The 27,086-nt window shown below is 44.1% G+C and overlaps 1 protein-coding gene across 4 annotated transcripts in view; it reads right to left on the bottom strand.

Annotated features, from left to right (window-relative positions):
• The window catches only part of LOC142495428 (serine protease inhibitor Kazal-type 6-like), a 73,324-nt gene extending 46,758 nt beyond the window's left edge, over positions 1–26,566 (bottom strand). The window contains exons 1-5 of one of the 4 annotated variants that reach the window (XM_075600930.1): positions 26,306–26,566; positions 24,890–24,915; positions 22,018–22,148; positions 16,235–16,346; positions 7,997–8,054 (exon numbers count right to left, since the gene is read on the bottom strand). In XM_075600930.1, coding sequence (XP_075457045.1) covers positions 7,997–8,054; positions 16,235–16,346; positions 22,018–22,051 — 204 coding nt within the window. In that variant the 5' untranslated portion in view covers positions 22,052–22,148; positions 24,890–24,915; positions 26,306–26,566. The remainder of the gene's footprint in view (positions 1–7,996; positions 8,055–16,234; positions 16,347–22,017; positions 22,149–24,889; positions 24,916–26,305) is intronic. The other 3 variants (XM_075600928.1, XM_075600929.1, XM_075600931.1) reach the window with 3 other exon arrangements.
• Positions 26,567–27,086: the final 520 nt, after the last annotated feature.

Raw genomic sequence — 27,086 nt, 5'->3', positions numbered from 1 at the left:
CCCATGCTCGGCCCAAGGCCCAATAAAGGTGAACCTGAGTAGAGGCCCTGGACCCCCAAGCAATCCTGAGGCAAAAGCCCCAAGCTTGGATCCAGGGCTCATGTTTAAAATCTGGACCAGATTTTGCCAATGTTTACATTCAGGACTATGGTTGCCACAATGTTGAAGTTGTACACACTGTCTGTAGATGCATGCACATGTACAGGGATCACAGGATGTACAAATTGTCCCTGCTCCCTGCCCCCCTCATCTCCCCCCCTCTCCTGCTCCCCACCTCCCTCCCATGTCCCCGGTTCCCCCCCACCCTCCCTTGTCCCCCCCCACCCTCCCTTGTTCCCCCCCCCACCCACTTGTTCCCCCCCCCCTCAGAGGTTAGAACCATAAAATGTCACCATGTGTCTACTAACTACTGTACCCTGCTATAGGCATGAAAACGCAGCAGTAATTTAAAGATGCAGGTTGCTGTTCACTTACACTTACCTCATATGTATCCATTAAACATGACGATATACTGTGGAAACCAATTGTTAACACTGCATCCATAAATGTTTTTGCTCTATCTTAACCTGCTATATTGAAAGGTACTATCAAGAAATGTTTTAAATGGCTGAAAATGTATGTGAATCCCGCTCTCTAGGCCTTCTACCCATGGATGAGCCTCCCTAAGCCTCCCCCCCCATGCACCCCCCAGCTAAATAAGAAAGCAACCTAACTATCAGAATCAGAGTTCAGAGAAACCAGAGGTCTTGGCACCTTGAACCCCCATGTTCGGATAAAAGCGGCGGCGCTGAGGTGCGTGGGTCCTGAGGTTACCAAGCTCAGTAATTTAAAGCAGAGATACAAAGCTCTCCAAATTGCCCAGTCGGTCTCACAGGAATTCCCCGAAATCCTAAACACAAGTTCTACAGTTTACAACCCCAGAAGGGTGCAAAGTTACGTAATGTATAGTTAGGGGGCCATGTTTCCCCCGTTCCCAAAGGTCGTCGGCACCGGACTCACCCCCCGAGGGACTTCAGCCCAATAACCGGTTAATAGTTACACCGGTTGTAACTCTTCAGGCCATATCAAGGCCTGGTTTATTCTCTCTGTCACCTGCTGGTACTGTCCCAGCAGGCCCCTCCTCCCCCCTCCTTCCCCTCTCCTGCACCTACCCCCCTGGCCCTGGTCGGTCAAGTAAGGCTCACCTCCACGAGCGTCTTGACAGTGCTAATACCCTTCCTAAGAACAGACAAACACATTAAAAACAAACCCCATGGCTAACCAATCAGCTATCAAACTGGTCTCTCTGAACGTAAAAGGTTTACAAAATAATCGGAAGAGGAGGCTAGCTCTTCAAGAACTGAAGAGCTTAAGGGGAGATATTGTATTCCTCCAGGAGACGCACTTCACGTCCCAGGATCCGCCCAAAACTTTTCAAAATGCGTTCCCAATGAGTTATTACTCGTCATTTAGCAGTAAAAAAAGAGGAGTAGCAATTTTAATTCGCCAAGGCACTCCATTCAATCTGACAAAAATAACAACGGACCCAGAGGGTAGATTTCTAGTGGTGTATGGATCTCTGGCTGGCTCACCGATAGCTCTGATCAACCTTTATGCACCTAATGAAAACCAAACCGTGTTCTTAAAAAAAGTATTAGAAGGGGTGGACCCTGAATAATTGCCCTCAATAATATTAGGAGGAGACCTAAATATGGTATTAAACCCCATTGAAGATAAATCATTCAACCCGGGCTGCTTGCCCTCCGCTCAATCACATAGAACTGGGAAAAAATTTAAAGAGATAATTAAAGAGTTCTCTCTCATGGATATATGGAGAATCCACCACCAAACACAGAAGGACTTCACCTATTACTCCCCCCCTCACCCGAGGTACTCGCGTATCGAATAGTTTCTTGCTACCAAGAACATTCTAGAGGCCGCCACTAACTCGGACATCGGACCGATAACTTGGTCGGACTACTAATAGAACTGAGCTTAAACAAATTCAATTGGAAAATGTAGAAAAAGCCCTTAAATGGACTAACCAAAAATATTACGATAAAGGCAACAAGGCCGACAAACTTCTGGCTAGCAAGTTAAGAGGAGTGCAAAAAAGATCCCACATAACGGCGATCAAGAATACGTCTGGTGAGGTGATATATAACAAAAGAAAAATAGCCGAAGAATTCACCAAATTCTACACCAAATTATATAATCTAAGGACACAGGGTAGCGATCCAGAGCCCAATAGATTAGAGGTAATCACAAAATACCTTGATGATTGCAACCTTCCCGCACTAACAGACGAAGAAAACTCCGCCCTTAACTCCAAAATTTCAAAAGCAGAGTTGACAGCAGTGGTGAAAACACTGAAAACCTCCAAAGCCCCCGGCCCAGACGGGTTCACTAATGCCTATTATAAAAAGTTTTTACCCATACTGTCCACACATCTAGTGAATATGTTTAACTCATTCATGGAGGGAAACCCAATTCCCTCGTCAATGTCACTGACAAACATTGCTGTTATACATAAGGAAGGGAAAGACCCTATGCAATGTAGGAGTTACAGATCAATTTCCCTCCTTAATAACGATCTTAATCTTTATAGCAAGATCCTGGCTAACAGGCTAAATCCAATACTACCTAGGTTAATAAATCTGGACCAAGTGGGGTTTGTCTCGGGGCGACAAGCCTCGGACAATACTCGCAAAATAATCAATATAATTGATCATGTACACCTCACAGGCACCAAGGCAATGCTTCTGAGCTTAGATGCAGAGAAGGCATTTGATAGAATTGATTGGCTATTTCTCAATACCACAATGGAAAAATTTGGCTTTAACGAATTCTATTTAACAAGGGTCCGCGTCCTATATCAAAATCCATCAGCCCTCGTAAGACTGCCAGGTGGGAACACCGAAAGATTCCAAATCAAAAATGGTACGAGACAGGGTTGCCCACTATCCCCCCTCCTCTTTGCACTCACTATCGAGCCTCTGGCGTCAAAAATACGAAACAATATAAATATCCAAGGCATAGAAATAGGAAAAACAAATTACAAGATCTTGCTTTTTGCGGACGATATTATCTTGTCATTATCCAGACCCCAAACTTCCCTTCCTAACCTTCAAAAGGGAACTAGGAGATTTCGGTAAAATATCTGGATACAAGATAAATAGTGATAAGTCTGAAGCCCTTAACCTTAGTCTTTCAGAATCAGAAGTGAAATTGCTCAAATTGAATTTCAGTTATAGATGGAGTTCTTCATACATTAAATATTTGGGAGTGAATGTATCAAAGAACTACCAATCCCTATATCAATATAATTACCCGGCTCTGTTTGGCAAAATCAGGAGAGACCTGGATAAATGGGAAGGTTACCAGATGTCTTGGATCGGAAGAAGGATATCGATAAAGATGAACATACTCCCTAGATTATTATATTTTTTTCAAACTCTCCCGGTCCACGTTCCTGGTTCTGAACTAAAGAACATCCAAAACAGATTCTTCAATTTCATTTGGCATGGCAAAAGACCCAGGGTAGCCAGGTCGGTACTGTTGGCATCTAGAGCGAGGGGAGGTATGGGTGTCCCAGACATCTCCAAATATTACTAGGCAGTTCAACTTAAACAAGCAGCCTTATGGAACGCTGACCCTGAACAACGATGCTGTCTCAAAATAGAGTCACACTATGCCAAAATGCCTTCTCTGCAAGCGTGCCAATGGAGCCTGGATAGAGGAGATATGCATCTCAACAAATTCAAACTTGGAGCGATGAGCCATACCTGGGAAGTCTGGCTTAAAGCCAAGACTAAGTACAGACTTACGTCCCCCAGCTCACAACTCACACCAATTTTTAATAACCCCAAATTCCCCCCCGGATGCGCTTCCAAATTATACGACTAATTCAAATCAAAGGGGATCAGGGTGATCGGAGACATTCTGAGGCTGGGGAAACTCTTGAGCTACCAAAATATACTTACTAATTACGATATACCACAATTGGACACATTCAAATATCTCCAAATTAGACACTTTGCCCAGAAGATATCCCCGAATCCAGAATTTCCCCCTCTCACTAAATTCGAGAGACTATGTAGAGATAGCTCTCAACAAAAAGGGCTAATATCAAAAATGTATACAGAATTGGAAACATCAGCGGACCCTCCGACTCATGACTACATGCAAAAATGGGCCGCGGACCTGAATATAGTTATCAACAGAGAGGATTGGGAAGACATTTGGGAAGTAGCCTCAGGAACTTCCATATGCACCACAACCAAAGAAAACATTTACAAAATAATGTTCTACTGGTACCTCACTCCAGTGAGGCTAAAACAAATCTACCCTCTGGCTTCTGATTTATGTTGGAGAGGCTGTGGACAAAAGGGTGACATGGCCCACATCTGGTGGACGTGTCCGGAAATTAAGAAGTATTGGGAAAGTGTCCAAATTCTGTTAAAAGAGGTTACTAGCCTCGACCTACCTATTGATCCACTGACCTACCTACTGGCAGGCCAATGGAAAAAATTGACCATCCAGTGAGGAAATTGGTCTTCTTCATCCTCACAGCGGCAAGATGTGAGGTTGCGGCCTCCTGGAAGAAAGTGTCCCCACCCTCCATGACTAAACTAAAAAACAGGATAAATGAAGTAATGCTTATGGAGAAGCTAACCGCGCACCTTAAGCAAAAAACGATAGCTTTCTATAAAATCTGGGAACCATGGATAATCATATAGAACGAGTCAAGCTCACTAAGGAAGAAACAAGAAGATAAGGCATTATGAATAAGGAAGCATTTGACAATCAGTACCTCTATGAAGGTCATCCAAAAGGGACACCAGAGACCAGGATAGATACTTCCCCCCCCTTCCCCCTCTCCCTCCCCCCCCCCCCCACCCACTCTGTCCTCTCTCTTTCTAACCTCCTCGCTCTTTCTCGGGCAACAGTTTTTGCCATCCTTTCCCCCCCCAAAAATACAAAAATGTTTCTGTATTAGGCTATGCATATCGTTCCTTGTATGTACATTTTATATCTGCCTAATAAAAAAGTTTTGAAAAAAAAAAGTACTGGTCTCCCGTGACACTTAGCTTGCAAGCTTCTCACATGTGACGCAACTTGAGAGCAAGAAGTAAAGAACTGAACCAAAACCCATTTTTGTTTCCATTTATTCATAGCTCCCTGTAGCAGTAGAGCAGTTCTGAAACGTAGGCTGTAGCAAGCAGCAAACTTTAAGAGCTGGAGCTGATTGCTTTGCAATTTGTATGATAAATTAGGGGCAGAATGGGTCCGTAGCTACGTAAAGGCAAGGGAGGTCTGGCTCCCACCCCACTGCCTTTCACATGGCATTTGATCCCCTGGGAGTCTGCCTGACTATGCTTCATCCCCTCCTCCAGATGCCAGTCAAGATGCCAAGAGACAGCAGCAGCTCCCTCTTCTCTGTCGCTTAGGCTCCGCAGGGACTCAGAGCCACAGCAGATTAACCACCTGCTTACCACCACTACCAAGCAGCCCTTGCCTTCCAGCTTGAAGGTCCAACCGCTCCCTCACCATATTCATTCTCCTGCCTCCAGGTATTATTTTCTACCATTCTGAGCACTGCAGTAGTTATTTATTTAGAGTTGAGGTTTGTAGTTAATTATGTTGCCTTCATGCCCCCACCCCTTTCATCAAATCCACGTTATAACAACCTTCTTTTAACAAAGCGCCCCACACGCGCGAAATGTGTCAGAGTTTCGTTGCCCATCATATCCCTGACGTCACGCTTTCAATAAAATGTTTTTAACCTATCTGATGTGCTGAGCACCATTTTTTCCCTGTTGCTGTGCATCGCTGATACTCACCGTGGAACTACAATGTTGCTATTCTATGCTTGAAGCACGCCAAGAAGGAGTCAAGATCAACATTCAATGAGTACTACGCACATTTGGGGTTATCACTTCATCCACTGTATCCTGATTTATGTTCTAATTACACTCTAAGTTGTTACTCCATATAAGTAGGGAGGAGAACAGGTCACACCGGTCTTACAGGCCATATCTGTCCCCAATATCCATAAATCCCCACTTGGAGGAAATACTTGTTTCATCTTGTCCACTATGCCAGGGGTGCACAAACTTTGTGCGCTGCGCCCCCCCCTGCCTGCCAGCCCCTGTACTCGCCCCCCCCCCTTACCTAAAATCCGGCGTCAAATGATGTGTGGGGTCACGTGCAGTTAATACGAGATTGAGTTCCGATAACCCTTATTGGAAATTAGTGTATTACCCTCTTTGTTTTGTTTATGAACAAAAACCCTGCTCTTCTGTCATTGACAGTACAATATGTTTTAATTACTACTAATATGGTGATTATAAAGCGAGTAAGATCTGTATTAAGCTTAAAACCCCTGGAGCCATTCTCTTTTGCCAAACCAGGACTCATCTTCTAGAAAGTGAGATGCAATTAAAACAAACCACAAGCAAATTACAGGCTGGCACATGGCACAATTGGCTCCCAAGCTTATCAAAAGGATGCTGAGTCTTTGGCTCTTTGTTCCTGACACCAGAATAGTATTAAGCATTGAAAGAGCATTTTACTCAGACCTGAAAGTGAGGTTTGATCCCTAAAATATTGGGGGGGGTGAATTAAAGTAAAGAAAGTTAAATCGTTTGGTATGAAGCACTGCTGCATTTTCTGTTTGTGTTGGCTTCAAATGAATTTCCTACACTTGATAAATATTGTTAGCTAGGATATTTCAATTATTACTATATATATATATATATATAATAAGCGGGGACATTTCCGTGCTATATATTGTTAGCGAGGACATTTTCATGCTATATACAGTATTGTTAGCAGGGACATTTCTGTGCTACTGTATACAGTATATTCTTAGCGGGGAGATTTCTGTTCTTTATATTGTTAGCGAGGACATTTTCGTGCTATATATTGTTAGCAGGGACATTTCCATGCTATATATTGTTAGTGGGGACATTTCCGTGCTATATATTGTTAGTGAGAATGTTGCCACCTCAAATACCAGTAAAAAGACAGAAAATATACACACTGATACAGAATAGTGTACCTGCCATTATAATACGGGAATTATGAAGCTGCTCCCTAACTCCACTAACACTAAAATGAAGTTCACACAGCACAATTAGAACTTGGTACATTGATGCTAAGAAATGTAAGATAAAAATGACAACCCTGAATGGGTGTCAACTTAGCTCTATGGAGGCCTTGATGCATAGTTACTGTTATTTCCTTTGTTAACAATGTTAATACAGTATCTCAAGAACAAATCCCAGTCTTCTGTATCGTTGCGATTATAGCAAATTTTATGTTCTGCAACATTTACAGTACTGCTGTCAGGTGCATCAAATGTAAGAAACGTCTTCCAATTTTTGTTCTTTTACCACCACAAACATTGCCGAGATTTTTATACAGAAAAAAAGAGAAAACACTGTGCTGAGACAGAATTTAATACATCCCATTATAATAAGTGTGCTATGTAATTTCTCCCTATCTCCTATTGTCACTTCCCAAATCGCAAGCGGGTTGCAGAGAATTCATCAAGTTATCTGCTCAGTTGACATTTTATTATTGTGCTACATATACAGTAGTTTTGTCTCTATTGGTCATTATTGCAGGTGTTGAGTGGGGAGCTATAAATATTGGGGGTTGCGCAATAATAGTTTTAGACCTTTGGAGGAGCAACATTAGATTGTTAATTTTAGTTTATGCTGAAGCATTGCTTTTAAGCGGTATGACGTTGGTCCTAAATATGTAATGCTGCATTAAAAAAAAAAAAAAAAAAACAACAATCATAAAAAACAAAATGAATGAGTGTATCAAATGTCAATTGATTTGTACTGTTCACATGAATGTACAATTCATTGCTCTTCCTCCTTTGAAGCAAACCATTCACCAATGTCACACCTCTGACAAGACGTTTAATATGAGTATTGTTAACATGTACTCCCTGAAAATCATTGGATTGCTTACACATATCTTTTATAAAATCACTGATACTTACCTCAACCAGGGCAGAACATTTCCCCTGATGTTTTATTCCTATCTTGGCCCCTGTGGTCCTAGGGGTTAAAACAGAACATGTACTGTACTGTATATCATTCAGAAATATTCATTACCCTTCCTTACTTATGAGGTTTATAACAACCTTACGTCTGCTTTGTGTCATGAAGCTGTGTCAAATTTTTAAATATGGCACATTCTGTGTTTCAAAAATTGCTGTGGGGATATTTTACTAGTTCACATATTTTTTTTCTTGGCTTTCTAAAGCTGAAGAATCCCTGGAGTTCTTTTGCGTGTCTTTCTACGTGTTGCCAAAACCTTTCAGGAAAAAGGGGGTTGCCCCCTGCAAAGCCTTTTAATATAATGGGGGTCAAAATAGGGATAAAGTATATGACTATAGCAGAAATCAAAGATCCCATAAAACTTTGCACTTAACCTCCGTTTGTAACTGGAAATATGAATAACCCTATTAGAGATAGATCTCTATCTCCACAAGTTTTAAATAAATGTTTAATGATTATTCAGACACAAAAGAAAATTCAATGTAAAACATATCATTAGTAGCCCTTTTTAATGATCTGTATGTTCTGAGGCTAGGACGATTCCCTATTTAGCCATATATACAGTACCCATATTGCTAGCTCCAAAATTAAACAGAATGTTTTAAGGACACCCAAGAGGGCTTCCTTATATGCATAACATATCCATAGCCCATAAAAGAGTAAACTGGGAATGCCTAATCAACAAGTGCATATATATATATACAGTGAAGGTGAAAACTCTAAAGAAGGTCCCTATTATAATCTAGGGACTGATAATAATAAGCGTGCTAAAAGGATACAGCTCCTATTCCCAGGAGAGTGAAGTGTGAGCCTTGCAGCATAAAATAGGCATAGGCAGAATAATCCATATAATAACACATATAGATTGTAATGATCAAACGTGTACTTAGGTGGTAGCCTTCTAAGCTCACAATAGGAATAGATAGTTAAATAAACACAGTAATATTAATACAGCTATTCATTTTAACACAACTGTTAATAGTAGTGATTATAGCATGAAACAGTCACAACTAGATATCCAAAAGTATGTTGTTTCTAAATACTGCTACAGTAACAGATGTATATTTGTTGAGCACAGATAGTGATGCTACAGATGCAGTGGCCCACACCTGTCCATGAAACAGCTTGTGAGTCAATTGTCCAATTACTTTTGTCCCTTGAAAAATAGGGGGCTACATATTAAAGAGATGTAATTCCTAAACCCTTCCTCCAATTTGGATGTGAATACCCTCAAATTAAAGCTGATAGGCTGCACTTTAAATCCATATTCATTAATAAACTGTAACTTGAATTTATTTTGGTACACAGCCGAAATAACAAAACTTGTATCAGTGTCCAATTATTTCCAGACGTGTGTGTGTGTGTGCCTCAAATGGAAATATACTGTATGCTCATTTGCATGTCTTAGGCAGGTCTGCAACCCCGCCTTTCACCATTATCACCCAGCACACAGCACTTTCACTGCAGCAAGGGATTCTGGGAAATGACATGCAAATGAGCACACAGTGCCACTTTTTGCTTCAAAAACCATTTTATACATGGTTCCCTATAGGCTTAAGCTTGCTGCATGGTCACAGCTTTAAGCACAGCCAGGATTATTTATTTATTTATTTATAAAATATTTTACCAGGAAGCAATACATTGAGAGTTACCTCTCATTTTCAAGTATGTCCTGGGCACAGAGTAAAACAAATAATACATGGTTACAAATACAGTTACATAAATGAACAGGGTATACATTATATACAAGACATTGCGTGCATAGTTAAAGAAAATATATATTATGGGCGTATGAAACAGTTACAGACCAGATTAAAGTGTGAGACAGCCTTAGATTTGAAAGAGCTTAAACTGGTGGTGGATGTGAGAGTCTCTGGTAGGTTGTTCCAGTTTTGGGGTGCATGGTAGGAGAAGGAGGAACGTCCGGATACTTTGTTGAGCCTTGGGACCATGAACAGTCTTTTGGAGTCTGATCTCAGGTGATAAGTGCTGCATGTGGTAGGGGTGAGGAGCTTGTTCAGATAGTTGGGTAGCTTGCCCATGAAGAATTTAAAGGTAAGACAGGAAAGGTGAACTTTGCGCCTAGACTCTAGTGATGACCAATCTAGTTCTTTGAGCATATCGCAGTGATGTGTGTTGTAGTTGCATTGGAGAACAAAACGACAAATTGAATTGTAGAGGGTGTCAAGTTTGCCAAGGTGGGTTTGAGGTGCTGAGCCATATACTATGTCTCCATAGTCAATAATTGACATTAGCATCTGCTGTGCGATGCGCTTTATGACCAGGAGACTTAGGGAGGATTTGTTCCTGTAAAGTACCCCTAGTTTGGCATAGGTCTTGGTTGTCAGGGTATCAATGTGCATCCCAAATGTTAAGTGGGAGTCCAATCATAAGCCCAGGTATTTAAAACTAGTAACAGGAGTTAGGGTGGTGTTAGCATTGGTTCTAATCAGGAGCTCAGTCACTGGAAGCTTTAAAAATTTAGTCTTGGTCCCAAACACCATTGTTACAGTCTTGTCAGTGTTTAAAAACAGTTTGTTTTGGGAAATCCAGTTTACGAGTCTCAAAAAGTCATACTGAAGTATTTGTTGAAGGTCAGAGAGGCTATGGCTGTGTGCATATAGGATTGTGTCGTCTGCATACATGTGTATTGAGGCTTCCTTACAAGCTGTGGGAAGATCAATAATGAACACTGAGAAGAGTAGGAGCCCCAGAACAGAGCCTTGCGGGACACCACAGGTGATATCCAGGGGGTTGGAGTTAGAGCCTGAGATGGACACATGTTGTGATCTACCTGATAGGTTGGACTGAGACCAGTTTAAAGCATGCTTCCCTATTCCAGAGCTCTGGAGTTTAAGCAGGATAGCATGATCAACAGTATCAAAAGCCTTTGCAAAATCTAGGAATACTGCACAAGTGAGTTGTCCCCGTTACATTCCACACTGGATTTCATTGCAAACTTTTAGCAGGGTAGTTACGGTGGAGTGTTTGGGACGAAACCCAGATTGGAATTGGCTATGGAAATTTGTCTTGGTATAGAGATTGCTTAATTGGGAGTGGACACATTTTTCCATGACTTTGGATAGAATTGGGAGAAGTGAGATTGGCCTGTAGTTTGAGACAGTGTTTTTGTCCCCACTTTTGAAGATTGGGACAACTCTGGCAGTTTTCCATGTCTTAGGGATATGGCCTGCAGACAGGATAGAGTTGATTATGGATGCAATTGGTTTGGCAATGGCTGGGGCACCAAGTCGTAGTAACCTAGATTGTAGTAAGTCAGGTCCACATTGGCTGCTTAGTTTTAGTTTGAGGAGCGCTTGTATAATCTCCTCTTCAGATACTAGGCCAAATTGAAAATTGTGGGAAGTGTTGGGAGGGGGTGGGACTATAGGGGTACTCCCAGGATGAGATTCAGGTTTGTGGTTTGGGCTGCGTTTTGCTAATAAGTTAGTGGCACACCCCACAAAGTAATCATTGAATGCATTTGCAATGTCAGTGGGGTTTGTCAGAGTAATATCGCCCTTAGTGATATTACTTGGTTGTTGATGGTTAGGAGGCTGAAATATATTGTTGATAACCTTCCAGAAGTTAGCTGGGTTTGTTGTATTTTGGTGGAGATTTTCAGAGTAATATTGTGCTTTTGTATGCCTTGTTTGCCTTGTGCACATGTTCCGCATGCATCTGTAGTGATTGAGATCCTTGGTAGTGCCAGTTACTTTGTAGCTTTTCCACAAGGTATCCCTGAGCTGGTAGAGTGCAATAAGGTCAGTTGTAACCCATGGAAGGTGGGCCCCTCGTACCCTTATTTTGCATAGTGGAGCATGGGTATCACAGAGTTTTAAGAACTCGGATTGGAAATAGTCGAGTGCAGAATCAGGGTCGGGAATTAAATCGATTCTGTGCCATGGGCAGTTGGTAAGGTCATCCAGAAACTGTTGTGGGTTAAAGTTTTTTTTTTTTTTTTTTTTTCCAACTTTGAATTTTTATTGGAAAGTACAAGTACAGCCAATGTAACATAGCCCATTATAACATTTCCAGTTATGTCAAACACATGTAATGACACTACGAAGACATATCCACATAACACATTACAAACAAGACAAGACGGACTTGACAAGGGGACAGGGAAAGAGGGTAGGGAGGAGGGGTGGGGGGAGGGAGGTGGGTGGTTGTCGGACTTTGGTGCAGCTTTTTCTGATATCTCTTGGCCAACTTTTTAGGCACCGTCTAAGGCTTTTATCTGGATCAGGTTCTTCTGGGGTTTCTTTCTTTTTTGTTTTTCCCTGTTCTAGGACTACCGGAAGGTCTGCTAACCGTGCGTCGCTGAGTCGTGTCGTCTAATCTGCCCTTAAAGGAGAACGCACCTAGGGTAATTAGTGCAAGATTGTGGTGGCGTCCACTCCTGGGATGTCTACCTGGGCTAACCATGGTTCCCAGTCTTTTAGAAAATTTGTGCCGGAGTCATTAACTAAACTCGTTAATTGTTCCATCCGGCAGACATGCCAAATTCTGTTTTTGATCTTAGGGAGAATTGGGATCTCCTGTTGTTTCCATAATGCTGCGATCTCACATCTCGTGGCTGTAGCAAAATGCGCGATTAATTTATGCGACGCATTTGACAGACCCTGGATCCGCCTGCCCAACAGGAACAGCCACGGGTCCAGGGGGATCTCCAAATCGAGAATCCGCTGAATCCAATCTCTGATTTGTTCCCAAATAGGGGCCACCTTTGTGCAAGACCACAGCATATGTCGGAGATCTGCTGCTTCCCCACACTGTTTAGGGCAGAGAGGGGAGTAGCCTTTTACAAATTTCGATAAGCGCGCCGGAGTGTAATACCACCTCATAAGGACTTTATATGCGTTCTCCTTTAATGTGGTGCAGATTGAGCTTTTCGCCGTCGCCTGTATAATTCTGTCCCATTCGTCGTCCTATAAAGTCTCCCCTAGGTCCGATTCCCAATGTCTTATGTAACTCAGTCTATTGTCAATGGACGACTTCTGGCAGATCACTTCCCTGTACATTCTAGATGTGAGTCCCCATGTGTCCGTATCTCTGGAACACAGCTGCTCAAAATTTGTTCGCGCCGGTCGAATTGGCGTTTTATTGTAGAAATCTCTGATCTGGAGGTACCTAAAAAATTCGCTGTTTGGGATATTCTTAGAGGATTTAATTTGATCAAATGTTTGTATGGTCGTTATGCCCTCCAGATCTTTTAGACGGGAAAACCCCTTCTGAGTCCAGATCAAGAAGTTTTTGCTATTCAGGCCCGGAGCGAAGTCTGGGTTGCCCACTATTGGCGTCATTAATGATGTTTTGGTAGTCAATTGACATTTGAATTTCGTGGCCTCCCAAACTTTTAATGAATTGACCATGGTCTGCAGCGGAATGTTCATCTTGCGTAACCCTTCTCTGGGTAGCCAGATTAAATTTCGGATTTCAATTGGTGCACAGCATTTCTTCTCCAACTCTACCCATCTCCGTAGGCTTGGGTCAGTGTGCCATTGGAGAATCTGCCCTAATTGGGCTGCTTTATAGTAGGCCTGCAAGCAAGGCACCGCTAACCCTCCTCTTAATGTGGGACGTTTTAAGATTCCTTTAGCAATTCTTGGGTTTTTCCTGTTCCAAATAAATTTCATAATTTTTGACTGGAGGGAGAGGATGTCCGCCTGTACCAAAGGGATAGGGAGACTCTGGAAGAGATATAGCATCTTTGGGAGGAGATTCATTTTCACGCTATGTATCCTCCCAATCCACGAGATAATCCCCTTCATCCAGGTTCGGAGATCCTCCCCCAGCGTCTTTATGATCTTGGGGAAATTTGCTTTATATAAAGTTTTGTAATCCCTTGTGAGATAAACCCCTAAATATTTGATAGCGGAGGGTTGCCATTTGAACTGAAAATTGAGGTCAATCAGTTTTTCCACTTCTTTTGGTAGATTTATATTGAGGGCTTCTGATTTAGACTGATTGATCTTAAATCCCGATATTTGGTTAAATTTGCCCAGTATATTGAATACATTTGGGAGAGATGTGAGAGGTTTGGCTAATGTGAGAATGACATCGTCCGCATATAGAGCGGCTTTGTGCATTTGGTCTCCCGCTGGGATACCAGATATATCTGGGTTATTTCTAATGTGTGCCGCCAAGGGCTCTATACATAAGGCGAACAGTAGTGGCGACAGCGGGCATCCTTGTCGTGTTCCGCTTTTGATTTCAAATTGTTCTGAGGGGAAACCTTGATATCTCACTCTTGCTGTTGGGTTTTTATACAACGCCAGGATGGCCTGCAGGAGGCGTCCCTCAAAGCCAAATGCTCTCAGTGTTTCCGTTAAGTAGGGCCAGTCTATCCTATCGAAGGCTTTCTCAGCGTCCAGACTTAACACCATGGAGTGTATTTTTTCTTTTTGGGCCAGATCAATTAGGTCAATAATTCTCCTGGTGTTATCTGCCGCTTGTCTACCTCCGATAAACCCTAATTGATCCGTGTGAATTAACCCGGGAAGAACTCTACCCACCCTGTTGGCTATAAGTTTAGAGTATATTTTGAGATCCGAGTTAATCAGTGAAATGGACCGGTAGCTCTTACAGTCTGCCGGGTCCTTTCCGGGTTTATGGATCACCGATATTGAGGCTTGGAGCATTTGTGCTGGGAATGAGGCCCCTGCTAAGATTTCATGCAATAACTTTAACATGTGGGGGGCTAAAATTTTTAAATATTTTTTGTAATATAAGTTCGAAAAGCCATCTGGCCCTGGGGCTTTAGCCGGTTTTAGTGCTTTGATGACCCGAGAGAGTTCCTCCATCAAGAAGTCCGACTGGAGTGCCTCCCTGTCGCATCTCTCCAAAATTGGTAAATGTGCCTCTTTTAAGAAGGTCCGTAACTCCTCTTTTGTTTTCCGATTATGGGTTACCTTGTCTCCATTGTATAATATTTCGTAATACTTTATGAATTCCCCTGCTATGTTCGCTGGGATGGAGGTAAGGTCCCCTTCTTGATTTCGGATTGCGTGAATGTGATAATTTGGAAGCTTGTTTTTTTAGCTTATTGGCAAGTAGTGTGTCAGGCTTGTTAGCTTTTTCATAAAATTTTCGCTTGGACCAGGTCAATTCCTTCTCAGCCTGGGCGGAGAGGAGGAGGTTAAGACTAGTTTTAGTGGCTAATATTTGAGTCAACGTGTGGGCATTCTTATTTTTTTTGTGAAGGGAGGAAAGCTCCACTAGCTGTTCCTCTAGCTTCAAAATTTTTCCCTCCCGCTCTCTTTTCCGTTTAGCGGCCAGATTCATAATGACCCCCCTGAGGGTAGCCTTATGGGCCTCCCACAGTGTGGAGTGCGTTGCCACACTCCCCTCATTCTCCTCGAAGTATTGTGTGAGCTTTTCCCCAATTTCCGCCTGTAAGGCTGGGATTTTCAGCAAAATTTCGTTTAGTTTCCAGTTCGCTCTAGGTCTGTCTAGTGGGATTAGTGTGCACCGCAGCTCTATAGATGCATGGTCTGACCATGAAATATCATGGATCTCGGTGCGAGAGACCCCAGGGACCATTCTGTTGGATACAAGGAAGTAATCGATCCTGCTATATGTGTCATGTGGGTGTGAGTAGAAGGTGTATTCTCTCAGTCTCTGGTGTTGTTCCCTCCATATGTCAAGTAGTTGGCAGTCACGTAGCCCTTTTTTAATTGTTAGTATGTCAGGTCTGTGTGTAATATTAGTGGATGAACATCTGTCAAGGTCCTCTCGCAGTGCCCTGTTCAATTCCCCTGCAACAATAATATTACCTCTGGCCACTTTGTTGAGTTTCCCAAAGAAGGTAGAGAAAAAACCTGGGGCCGTCTCATTAGGGGCATATATTGTTGCTAGAGTAATTGGGAACCCTTGGATTGCACCTCTTACAATGAGGAATCTGCCCTCTTTATCTTTGAATCACTTATCGGGTACGAACGGTATTCTTTTATGAATTAGTATGGCCACCCCCTTTTTTTTAACTTTCGCGGAAGACAAAAAGTGTGTCGTGTAATCCTTATCCAGGAATTTGGGGTAGTTGTCTTGAGAGAAGTGTGTTTCTTGCAGAAACAGAATTTCTGCCCCTTTACGCTTATAATCTCGGAAGGCGACTCTGCGTTTAGCCGGGCTGTTAAACCCTTTAATGTTATGTGATACTAGCCTGAGTTCCTTACTCATTTAAGAGTATGAGACGACTTTGCTGCTGATATCTGTTCCCGACTGATGCTCCTGGGCCAGAATCCCGACCTCCTCTTCTCCTCGTACTGCAGCACCTCTCTTCACCACCTACAGAAATACACAAGGGGGGGCACATAAGAGGGCACACCGGGGGGGACACAACAAACACTAGACAAGACATAAGACAGTAGAACTCTCGTCGTCTCGGTGACGCCGCCTCTTTGACGAGATCAGCGCCTTTGGGTAGCTGGACTCCTCTCCTACAGTCCAGAGGTAATGTGGGATGAAGTTCACTCACCCACCGCGTCCAGTCCCAAAGGACTTCACTAGGGCCCTGGAGAACCACCCTCCTCCCCCCTTGTGCGTGGCCCATGCAGACTTTTGAAGCAGGTCACTCCCCCCCTCTCCTGCCTTGCTCTTCCTGAGCTCGAATTAACGAAACCTAACTTATACTATACATAACCAGAGTCTGTCCCGGCCTTGTTCACCCCTATAGTGTTCCAGACTAATCCCTCGGTGTCATGACCTCAGCAACCTGTATTTCTTTGCTTCTCCTCCTGTTCTCGTCCCCCTTCCCTTTGATTTCATCCTTCCCCAGCGATCTCATCTGTCTATCTAAACCTTGTGTCTCCTTGCTCCTTACTTCCCTTCCCCCTTCTCTCTCAACCTAGCTTCACCTACCTACTCAGACTTCTCTACCTCATCTGATACCTAACATGCTAAGTCCTACTTCACATCCCCCTTCACTCCACTTCCAGTCACCACTCCCACTATCCAGCTTGCACAATTCTTTAGATTTCTGTTTTCCTCTCTTCTCTACTTCTATTCTTCCTTCTTTCTAGCTCCCTACTTACTCACCCCCTTGCTTTCCCCTCTGCCACTTCCTTACTACTTGCTGCATCCCTACCTCGCTTTAATTCAGGTCTACTTCCATACTCCTTCCTATAGTATTGTCTCCTTAAATGTCTCCACTTCTGTTTATTTCCCCTCATCTACTTGCTTTTATCATCTTACTAACTTGCTGTCTTTCTCTCCCCCTGCCATCGCTCGCTTAGTGTCTCCGCCGCTGCGGCGCTACAGTATACTAATTCCCTTCCCGTACTTCTTTATACCCTTCCCAGATTCAAAAAACCCGCGTCAGGCCGGTGAGGTGACTAAACCAAGCCTGCGCGGGCCGTCCGGCGCATTCTGGATGCCTCGTTGGGCCTTCGGCTGTCCTCGGTCCTGCTTGTGACGTCCTCTGGCCACGACGGTGGAAGCTGGTTCCGCGCCACCTCCAAGATGGCGTCGCTCCTTCCGGGACTCAACTGTGACGCGCATCCGGGAGGTGGCCATTTTGGAGGACGTCTCTCACCAGTGCGGAGGTGCGTGCGCCTCCTCCTGTTTCCCACTCACCACTCTCTTCCTGCTCCTGCGGGTCACTGTGGATTCCCGCCTTCTGGAGCTTCTTCGCCATCTTGCGTCGGGGTCTGCCATCATCGAAAAGGTAGGCCGCAAATTTTCTCACCAGGGATTCTGCTTTAGTGCATGTTGCGTGATCGCTGGACATCTGTAGCTGGGGTGTCAGGGCTCACCGCTCTTTTAATCGGCGGTGGATTTCTTTATTTGGTATCAGCTTCACCGTGGCCGGGAACCAGACATATAGTAATTCTTTTAACGGAACTCTTTCAACATTGAACTTTTTATTCGTGATATTTAGCAGAGACCTTTAGGCTTGTACTGCTCCCCTTTGCTCTCTGGGGGATTTTGCCCTTTGCTCCCATACGGGTTCTGGGAGGGCGACATTTGGATCTTCCGCTGCCGGAGCTTCTCCTAGGCCCAGCTTATGGAGGAAAGCTGGCCCTTCTTCTGGTCCTCAGAGGGTGGTAGTTTTACCGCCTCTCGTTACCTGCCGGCCGAAGGGGAAGGTCCACCTGTACCTTACTCCTTTATCTCTCAGGATCATTGTGAGAGGCAGCAGGGCCCTTCGGCGAGCTAGTGTCTCTGGGGACAGGTCTTGGAAAATGGACATTCTCACGCCCTCATACTCCACTACTGGCAGGTGTCTCGTTTTGTGTAGGACCGCTTCTTTTGTGCGGTAATAGTGCAGTCTGAGCACAATGTCCCGTGGCTGCTCGTGCATTAGCGGCTTAGATCGCAGGGCTCTGTGGCACCTGTCTAGTGCTAAGTATTCCACACCTGGCTCCCTGGCTGTGCGCCATTCGTTTTTTGCTATTGGATGTCTCTGGATTCTGGATCCTTCTTGGCTTGCACGCCGGCAGAGGAACCCTGGAGATGACGTGAGTGGGGTTTATTGGTTCAGACTATCATAGCTAAGTTTGACTGCTGTTACTGACATTTACAAGTCTTTAAGTACCTACCCACTCCCACTGGTTTCTCCAGGGTTAAAAATAATATTATTCATATTATTGGATGGAGTTTCTGCGGGTTGGAGCACCCCAAAATATTTTCATCTAGTGCTAAGTATTCTTTAGGGGTGTCAGGGAGCAGAGTCTCCAGCCATTTCAGGATAAAATCCTCGCTGTCCAGGACGGTTTCAGGGACCCCCCTAATCCAGAGGTTATTACGCCTGTCCCTTTCTCTGAGTCCTCTTGGCGATCCCGCAGCTCATTAATTTGGTCCTGGAGACTGGTATATTTGCGGTCCTGTCTATTTATTGCCCTGATCGACTGGTCCATTTTATTCTCTAGGACGTTCGTCCTCTCACCTAGACCGGTTACTTCCTTCTTTAGGTCCTTAAGTTCAGCCCGCAGAAGTGCTTTCAGGTTTTAATAGAGTTAATCCAGGTCACACTGTCTCACTGGACGCAATGCCGGGTTATCCCGCTCCTCTCCTTCCCCGTCCGGCTCAGTCTCTGATCCGGCATTTGAATGCGGCGCCATTTCTCCCCCTGCTCCGCTCGATCCTGCACGGCCGAAATATTCTGGTAGCCCTTTCTTTTTGGCTATTTTGGGGGTTTTCCTAGACATCACGGGACAATGTGGGGCTTTATTTGTAAAATGTTCCGTTGAGTGGATGAAATTAGTAGGTTTCTGCTAATGATATTTTCTAGCGAGGCACGGAGCACTTATCTTATGCGACCATGCTCCTTGCCGTCGTGCATGCGCCCGTGGGTTAAAGTTTTTAAATGTTCTAGTGAGGAGAACTTTAGGGCTTGATTGGGGCGGTTTAATTTTCCTTACACAGTACACTATTGCATGGTCACTGAAAATGTCAGGAAGGATGCCAGAGGATTGGATTCTGCTGGGGTTTGAGGAGAGAATCCAGTCTAGCAAGGAATGGTTGTGCGATTTCAGGTTTATCCGTGTGGGTTGGGAAATGAGTTGTGATAGGTTAAGTGACTTGAGTTGTATCTGGATTTTGTGGTTTTTAGGGTCAAGCCAATTGAAGTTGAAATCCCCAAGAACTAGCAGCTCACTCTTCTCATTCAGAGAGGAAATGGAGCAAAGAAATTGGGTGATATCAGTCAGGGATTATAGAGGGGCTTTATGGGGGCGGTAGATGCCAGCAAGCAAGATGGGCTTAGAAAAGGGGAGGCAGATTTTGCCAACTAGAATTTCAAAGGAGGGTGGGCTTGATGGGCAATTTAACAGTGTAAATTGTAAGGTGTCTGCAATATAAAATAACACCCCTCCTCTCTTTGACCTATCTCTCCTAAAAATGGAGTATCTCTGAATGGCGATATTTGCATCAGGGGTTTTAAGGGATAGCCATGTTTCTGTAAGAATGATGGCTTTGGGTTTATGCATAAGGCACCATGCTCTTAGTTCATCCAGTTTGGGCAGCAGGCTCCGGATAGTTATACGGGCGACAGATAGGCCTTTTTTGAAATTTAAAGGTGGAATTCTCAGGGGCATGGGACAGAGCTGAAATGGGAGGACCTGGGTTAGGTTCAATATCACCTGCTAAGGAGAGCAACAGTACGAGTAGGAATTTGGGTAGTTGTTTGGAGGTTGTAAATTTGTGGTGTTTGCCCTTAGAGTGAGCAGTGGTTGGTATGCTGGTTTTGAGAGTTCTCCACCAACATTCAGTAGATAGTGCAAGGCTTTTCAATAGTCCAGGGTGTATGGTGATGTTGGGTGTGGGCCAGGATGGAGGAGTTTGTAGTGTATAGAGAGAGTAAAATCTCCATGAGGCCAGGAGAAAAAAAAAATGTTAAGATACAGAGCAGGTTCATTTTGCCAGAGGTAGGCAGTGCTGCAAGGAGCTGTTGTGAACAAAGTGAGTGTGTGCAGACTAAACAGCAGTGGTGTGCCTGTTCCTTGTCAAATGTTTTGGTGCATTGCAATGCTAGAGTCAGTTCAGGGTTTCAGTGTTTTGTGCGGTCAGTTTTGGGAGAGGCTGCAGTGAAAGAAGTTGTAAAGGGGTGGGTGGTTAAATTATGCAGGTTAGCAAGAATGGGATCATAGTGTGATCTGAGTAGCTTACCGTTTGTTGTTGTGAGTCAAAAAGTTTGCAGAAAGATGCAGTCCCCAGTCACCTCTAGTCAAACTATTGTCTAACTATATTTATCACTTAAAAAGCTCACTTTAAATGCCTCACTGTCTAATGCCAATTGCAGTTCCTGCAAATTGCAGGAGAGGTGTTGGTTTTAAGATGCATAGCCAGAAAACCCACCCACAGACAGCTGTTTTGACCTTAATGGGTTTCATCAGTGTGGGGTTGGTTAACTGGCTATGCAATGAAGCAATGAGTATGGGGTTTACCATACTTAGTTAAGTTATGGTGAGTAAAAAAAGTGACAAAAACCCTCCACAGCAAAGCATATAGCAAATGGAAATATACTGTATGCTCATTTGCATGTCTTAGGCAGGCCTGCAACCCCACCTTTCACCATTATCACCCAGCACACAGCACTTCCACTGCAGCAAGGGATTCTGGGAACCACCTTTTGCTTCAAAAACCATTTTATACATGGTTATATATATATATATATATATATATATATATATATATATATACACATGGTTATATATATATATATATATATATATATATATACACACACACACACATGGTTTTATATATATATATATATATATATATATATATATATATATATATATATATATATATATATATATATACACATACACACTTGTTGATTAGGCATTCCCACTTTACTCTATTATGGGCTATGGATATGTTATGCATATAAGGAAGCCCTCTTGGGTGTCCTTAAAACATTCTGTTTAATTTTGGAGCTACCAATATGGATATATAGGGCTAAATAGGTAATCGTCCCAGCCTCAGAACATACAGATCATTAAAAGGGCTACTAATGATATGTTTTACATTGAATTTTCTTTTGTGTCTGAATAATGATTAAACATTTATTTAAAATTGTGGGGATAGATCTATCTCTTTTAGGGTTATTCATATTTTCCTTTACAAACGGAGGGTAAGTGCAAAGTTTTATGGGATCTTTTCTTTCTGCTGTATTCAAAACCTTTTTCACTCTATTATGATACGTCATACAGTGGTTAAATGAATGGCATTTAAAGGAGAAGATTGAGTGTCATACCCCACAAATGGGGGTGGGGGGGGGGGGTCAATGCATTAGCCCCCCTATATTTTGAAACATACATACTCTTCGTTTCTATACATAATTCATCCTATGAAATGTGGCATCTATTCTATTAATACAAATGTTAAATTCCCAAACCTATCAATATACTTATTGTCTTTGCTATTCCTGTGTGTGTGACGTGTTATTTAATGGATGATGTGTAGCAGTTCATATCCAGTTGAAGAAACGGTTTGAAGTTCATATATTTACAGTATTTTGTCACACAGGGTGCACTGATTTCCATAAGTTACATGATCAGTCCCACACACAGGAAAGTGCTCCGTTGCGCAGGCGAACTCTTCGCCGGCTGCATGTCTCAAACTGTAGGCACTGCAATCCACCTGTAATTCATAACAAAGACATGGTACTAGCACTTTTTGTGATTTGTCAGAACCCTGGGTGTAATAGTAAAAACATCTTCTCTCTGGATACAGATGCAATGGCTGTTATTCATACATTTACCTGGGTAAATTTTGCGTTGTGCCGCGTGTAGGTTGAGATATATTCACAAGTTTCGCTGGGACAGACATAATTGCCCATCGAATTAACACAGCAGGGGTTCCTGCTTTGTGAGTCCTACCGGGGTCTGCCTGTCTGTAATAGACGCGCAGTAAGAGATAGGCTGAATCAGTCACTCTAACTGCGCGCCTATCACAGGCGATTGCGGGGGTTTTATTTAAATTTAAACATTACAGTAATGTAGCTGGTGATCTCCGAAGCTGAACCGAATTGATTTCAGGTCCGGTGTCCCCCTATTTCCCGAGATACAGGCACCGTTATGGGGTGCCGCTATCTCCTATGCGTTGAAATGTCCCGATCACATGACGTGAGACATTTACATGCATAGGACATACCAGCACCCCATAACGGGGCCTGTATCTCGGGAAGCAGGGTGTCCCTGGACCTCAAATCAACAAGGTTCTGCTCCGGAGACCCCCGGCTGCAATACACTAGTAATACAATTTAAATTAAAATATCTAATAACCACCAAAATACAACCCACCCCCTGTACACCCACATAAAACCCTATTTAATATTTTTACACACAGGATTAATACCACAGGCCGGCTGGGGTCCCCGGGTGGTCCCAACAGGTGTCTGCAGGCCCCACAGTGCACCCAAGGGGCTACCCACAGGTGTCTGGGGGCCCTCAGGTGGTCCTCACTAGGCTCCGTGGGCCTCCAGGTGGTCCCTGTGGGCCCCTATGGGGTCCCCGGTGGTCCCTGTGGGTGTCTGTGTGTCCCTGGGTCATCCCCATGGGTGTCTGGGGGCCCTCAGGTGTTCCCCGAAGGTCCCACACAGCTGTGGGGCCACTGGTTCTTCCCGCAGGTGTCCATGGGTCCTCAGGTTGTCCCTGTGGGCATCCGGGGTCCTCGGGTGGTCCCCATAGGTGTCCAGGGATCCTCGGGTGGTCCCCGAGGGTCCCTGCTGGCCTGTGGTACCATTGCTGTATTTAAAAAAATAAACATGGCCCACATTTCAATAAATACAACCCTGTGCCCCCACATAAAACCAATATTTATTTTTATAGACACAGGATTAATACCACAGGCCAGAGGGGGTCCCCGGGTGTCCAAAAGGCCCCACAGTGCACCCCGGAGGGTACCCACTGGTGTCTGGGGGCCCTCGGATAGTCCCCGCAAGGCTCTGTGGGCCTCCAGGTGGTCCCAACGGGTGGTCCCCATGGATGTCTGGGGGCCCTCAGGTGGTCCCTATGGTTCCTCCCCACAGGTGTCCATGGGTCCTTGGGTGGTCCCCGTGGGTTCCCGCTGGCCTGGGGTACCATTCCTGTATTTAAAAAAAATAAACATGACCTGCCAATAAATACACCTGCTCGCCCCCCTCCAAACACATACAGTACAGTAATGGGCAACATACCTATTATCCAGATATGGATAATAGATTATTTGCCCTTTATTAAACAACATTAGCCATGCAGCATAAATAAAGTAAATAAAAACCGTTCTATTTACCCCTGGCAATATGAAGGGCATTCTAGTCAGCATACTACATGTCCATGTACTCCGTTGTCAGAAAGCATACATAGCAAAATACAACCTAATGGCCCCTAGCCCTTTAATCACCTTAGCGGTTAATAACTGCTATAGTAATTAAGGGGTTAACCCACCCTGCCCAGCTACCCACCATGGAGGCCTAACCACACACCCAGGACCCACTATACCCACTCTGTACCCATTGATTGTTATAGTAGTACATCAAACCCATATAATATAACAGTACTATAGCAGTCAAGGGTCACTCTAATACAAAAGCCGGACCACCCGAGGACCCCGGATGCCCATGGGGACCACCTGAGGACCCACGGACACCTGCGGGGAGGAAATAGGGACCCATAAGGGGTCCCCGAGGACCCACAGTGACCAACCGAGGGCCCCCAGACACCCAGGGTGTACAGTGGGGCCTGCAGACACCCGTTGAGACCACCGTGGGACCCCCGCCGGCCTGTGGTATTAATCCTGTGGGTAAAAAGCAGGGCATATATCTCTGGAAGTAGGGGTTCCCCGGACCTGAAATCAATACAGTTCAGTTCCGGAGACACAATGCTACATTACTGTAATGTTTAAAATGAAATAAAACCCCACGCGATCGCCTGTGAGATGCGCGCAGTTAGAGTGACTGATTCAGCCTATATCTTACTGCGCGTCTATTACAGACAGGCAGACCATGGTAGGACTCACACAACAGGGACCCCTGCTGTGTTAATCCGATGGGCCATTATGTCTGCTCCAGCAAAACTTGTGAGGATCACGGACAAATCTTGAAATCCATTTCGAGATTTGTTCGCATATCGGCCGCTGCATCTGTACTTCAAGTACTGTAAACTACTAGACAGGGTTTATACAATATCATACATTATTCATGGGGTTAATGTGATCCTTTTAAGTAAGTATTATAATTAAGTACTAAATGTTGTACATTATGATATTACAGTACTTGGCTAGTTAACATCAATCCCAGGTCCATCAAGCACTAAAGCGTCGTTTATTTGCTGACACTTCTCTCCCATCCCCAATTTCTTCATTGGAAGTTAGTACTTAAATAGTTACCAATAGTTACTAACCTTTTCATCAGCTTTCGCAGCAGCACCTAGAAAAACGACATTTTAATGTAATGTGTATGTTAGGCCAGTGCTCCTGCCCCACTATGCCTTTCTTCTGCACTTTAACCATGATTTACGGAGGAAATGTGTGGTTTGGAAGAGTAATATTTTTGCGTTTGGAAAATAAAGAGGTGACCGCTTTGGTAACACAGACTTGGACATGAACATTTTTTATTAGAACTGCACTAGAAATGAAGCACGGGTAGCATCTCTCAGTATTTACATGTGAAATACTTCTGATACCTGATTTGTACACATTCCCCACCAGGAGATATCTATTCTAGCTACAGTTAATGTAGCAGACCAAACCTAGATTACATTATCTAGAACACATACCAATCTCTTCTTGTCACCCCAGCTGTGCTAATATATATCCATCAGATACAGGGACAAGTTCACCTGGGAACATGTTCAACTGCTGATTGTGCAGCATATAGCAGTGCACGCTTTACCATGGTCACCTTTTGCACTATAAGGCATCAATCCACAGAAAATTAGTGGACCTTCCAGCAGTAAGGAACTTATGACGCCTTTGGCCAAAGGGTTAACTAAATAACCAAGTATTTAATATTATTATTATTATTGAAGTATTTTACTTTATACTTTTCATCATATGTGTTTTGTCAATTGGATGTAGCATTGGGCACTCCTTGTCTCTTGTAGTCTTTAAAACGAAATGAAAGCCGGTGATAGTTAAGAAAGCTTCTAGTAATACTGTGCATCTATCCACTTTTAATGTGTCCCTTATGGTTTATCGCCCCCACCCCCCACACTTTAAAAAAAAAAAATTCAAAGCAAACCTTAACTGAAAGCAATCATATCTATATTTAGCTGAGCAAAAGGAAAGAAGTACCCCAACACTTGTAAAAGAGGTTATTGCTCTTGTTTTTGAAGGGAAACTTATGGATGGTTTTTGCTCTACCTCCCCACAGATCATATCCTCTATTCCAGGGGTGACCAACTCCAGTCCTCAAGGGCCACCAATAGGTCAGGTTTTCAGGATATCCCTGCTTCAGCACAGGTGGCTCAATCAGTGGCTTAGTCTATGATTGAGCCACCTGTGCTAAAAGCAGGGATATCCTGAAAACCTGCCCTGTTGGTGAGGACTGGAGTTTGCCACCCCAGCTCTATTCGGTCTACTAGGGAGGTTTACCCTGCAGATTCCAGGCATCCTTGACAAGAGTTTTTTAACATCCAAAGTTGAGCCAGGTTTCAGTTGACAAACTGTATTTAACTTGGATATCACTGCAAGCAAACAAAGCCCTTAAAGCATTGATACACAATGCCGTTGTAGCGCACACTGCCTATTTCTTAAAAGATATATTGCAATTTTCTTTGTGATTTTACAAAGTCAATAGTTATGGTAAAATTACATACCTTTTAGGCACAGCAAAACCGAAGCAAGAAGCTGGAATGCCAGTGTTGACTGCATGGCTGAAAAAGAGCTATTCCTGTTTTATTTGTGAATGATCTTTTTAGATGAAGTTATATTAGCATTGCCTTCTCCTCTCTATTTATACTGAAACACAGCTGTATTTAAAGACTGAGATTATGAGATCATTGTTGGCAATTGTTGATGGAATGGGAAGCAGATCTGCTAATAGACAAAGTCCAGCTGGGAGCAATGATGTACTGTAGTCATATTAGAAGTTTGCACCCTATTCCTCCTGTAATACAAACATTGTATACTGTACATTAGTTTGAGGAAATCACGTACACATTGTATGTTTTATCAAATCACATATTTATTATAGCGACCCATATGTTCCCATTTATGTTACACTACTGAACCAATTAGTACAGAGCCACACATGAAGAAAAGGGGCAGTGACCGCTAAGAATCCCTCGAGGGTTCTGCGGCAACAGAAAAGGGAGGGGGGGGAGGGAGGGGGGAAGGGGGGGGGAGAGGGAGGGGGGAAGGGGGAGGGAGGGGGGAAGGGGGGGGGGGAGGGAAGGGAGGGGGGGGGGGGGAAGGGAGGGGGGGGGGGGGGGAAGGGAGGGGGGGGGGGGAAGGGAGGGGGGGAGGGGGGGGAAGGGAGGGGGGGAGGGGGGGGGAGAGGGAGGGGGGGGAGGGGGGGGAAGGGAGGGGGGGAGGGGGGGAAGGGAGGGGGGGAGGGGGGGGGGAGGGGGGGGAGGGGGGGGAGGGAGGGAGGGGGGG

The sequence above is a fragment of the Ascaphus truei genome, chromosome 5 (assembly GCF_040206685.1).
Source record: "Ascaphus truei isolate aAscTru1 chromosome 5, aAscTru1.hap1, whole genome shotgun sequence".
Classification (NCBI taxonomy): domain Eukaryota; kingdom Metazoa; phylum Chordata; class Amphibia; order Anura; family Ascaphidae; genus Ascaphus; species Ascaphus truei.
The sequence above is the reverse complement of the archived record's forward strand: the minus strand, read 5'-3'. Positions and strand labels throughout refer to the sequence as shown.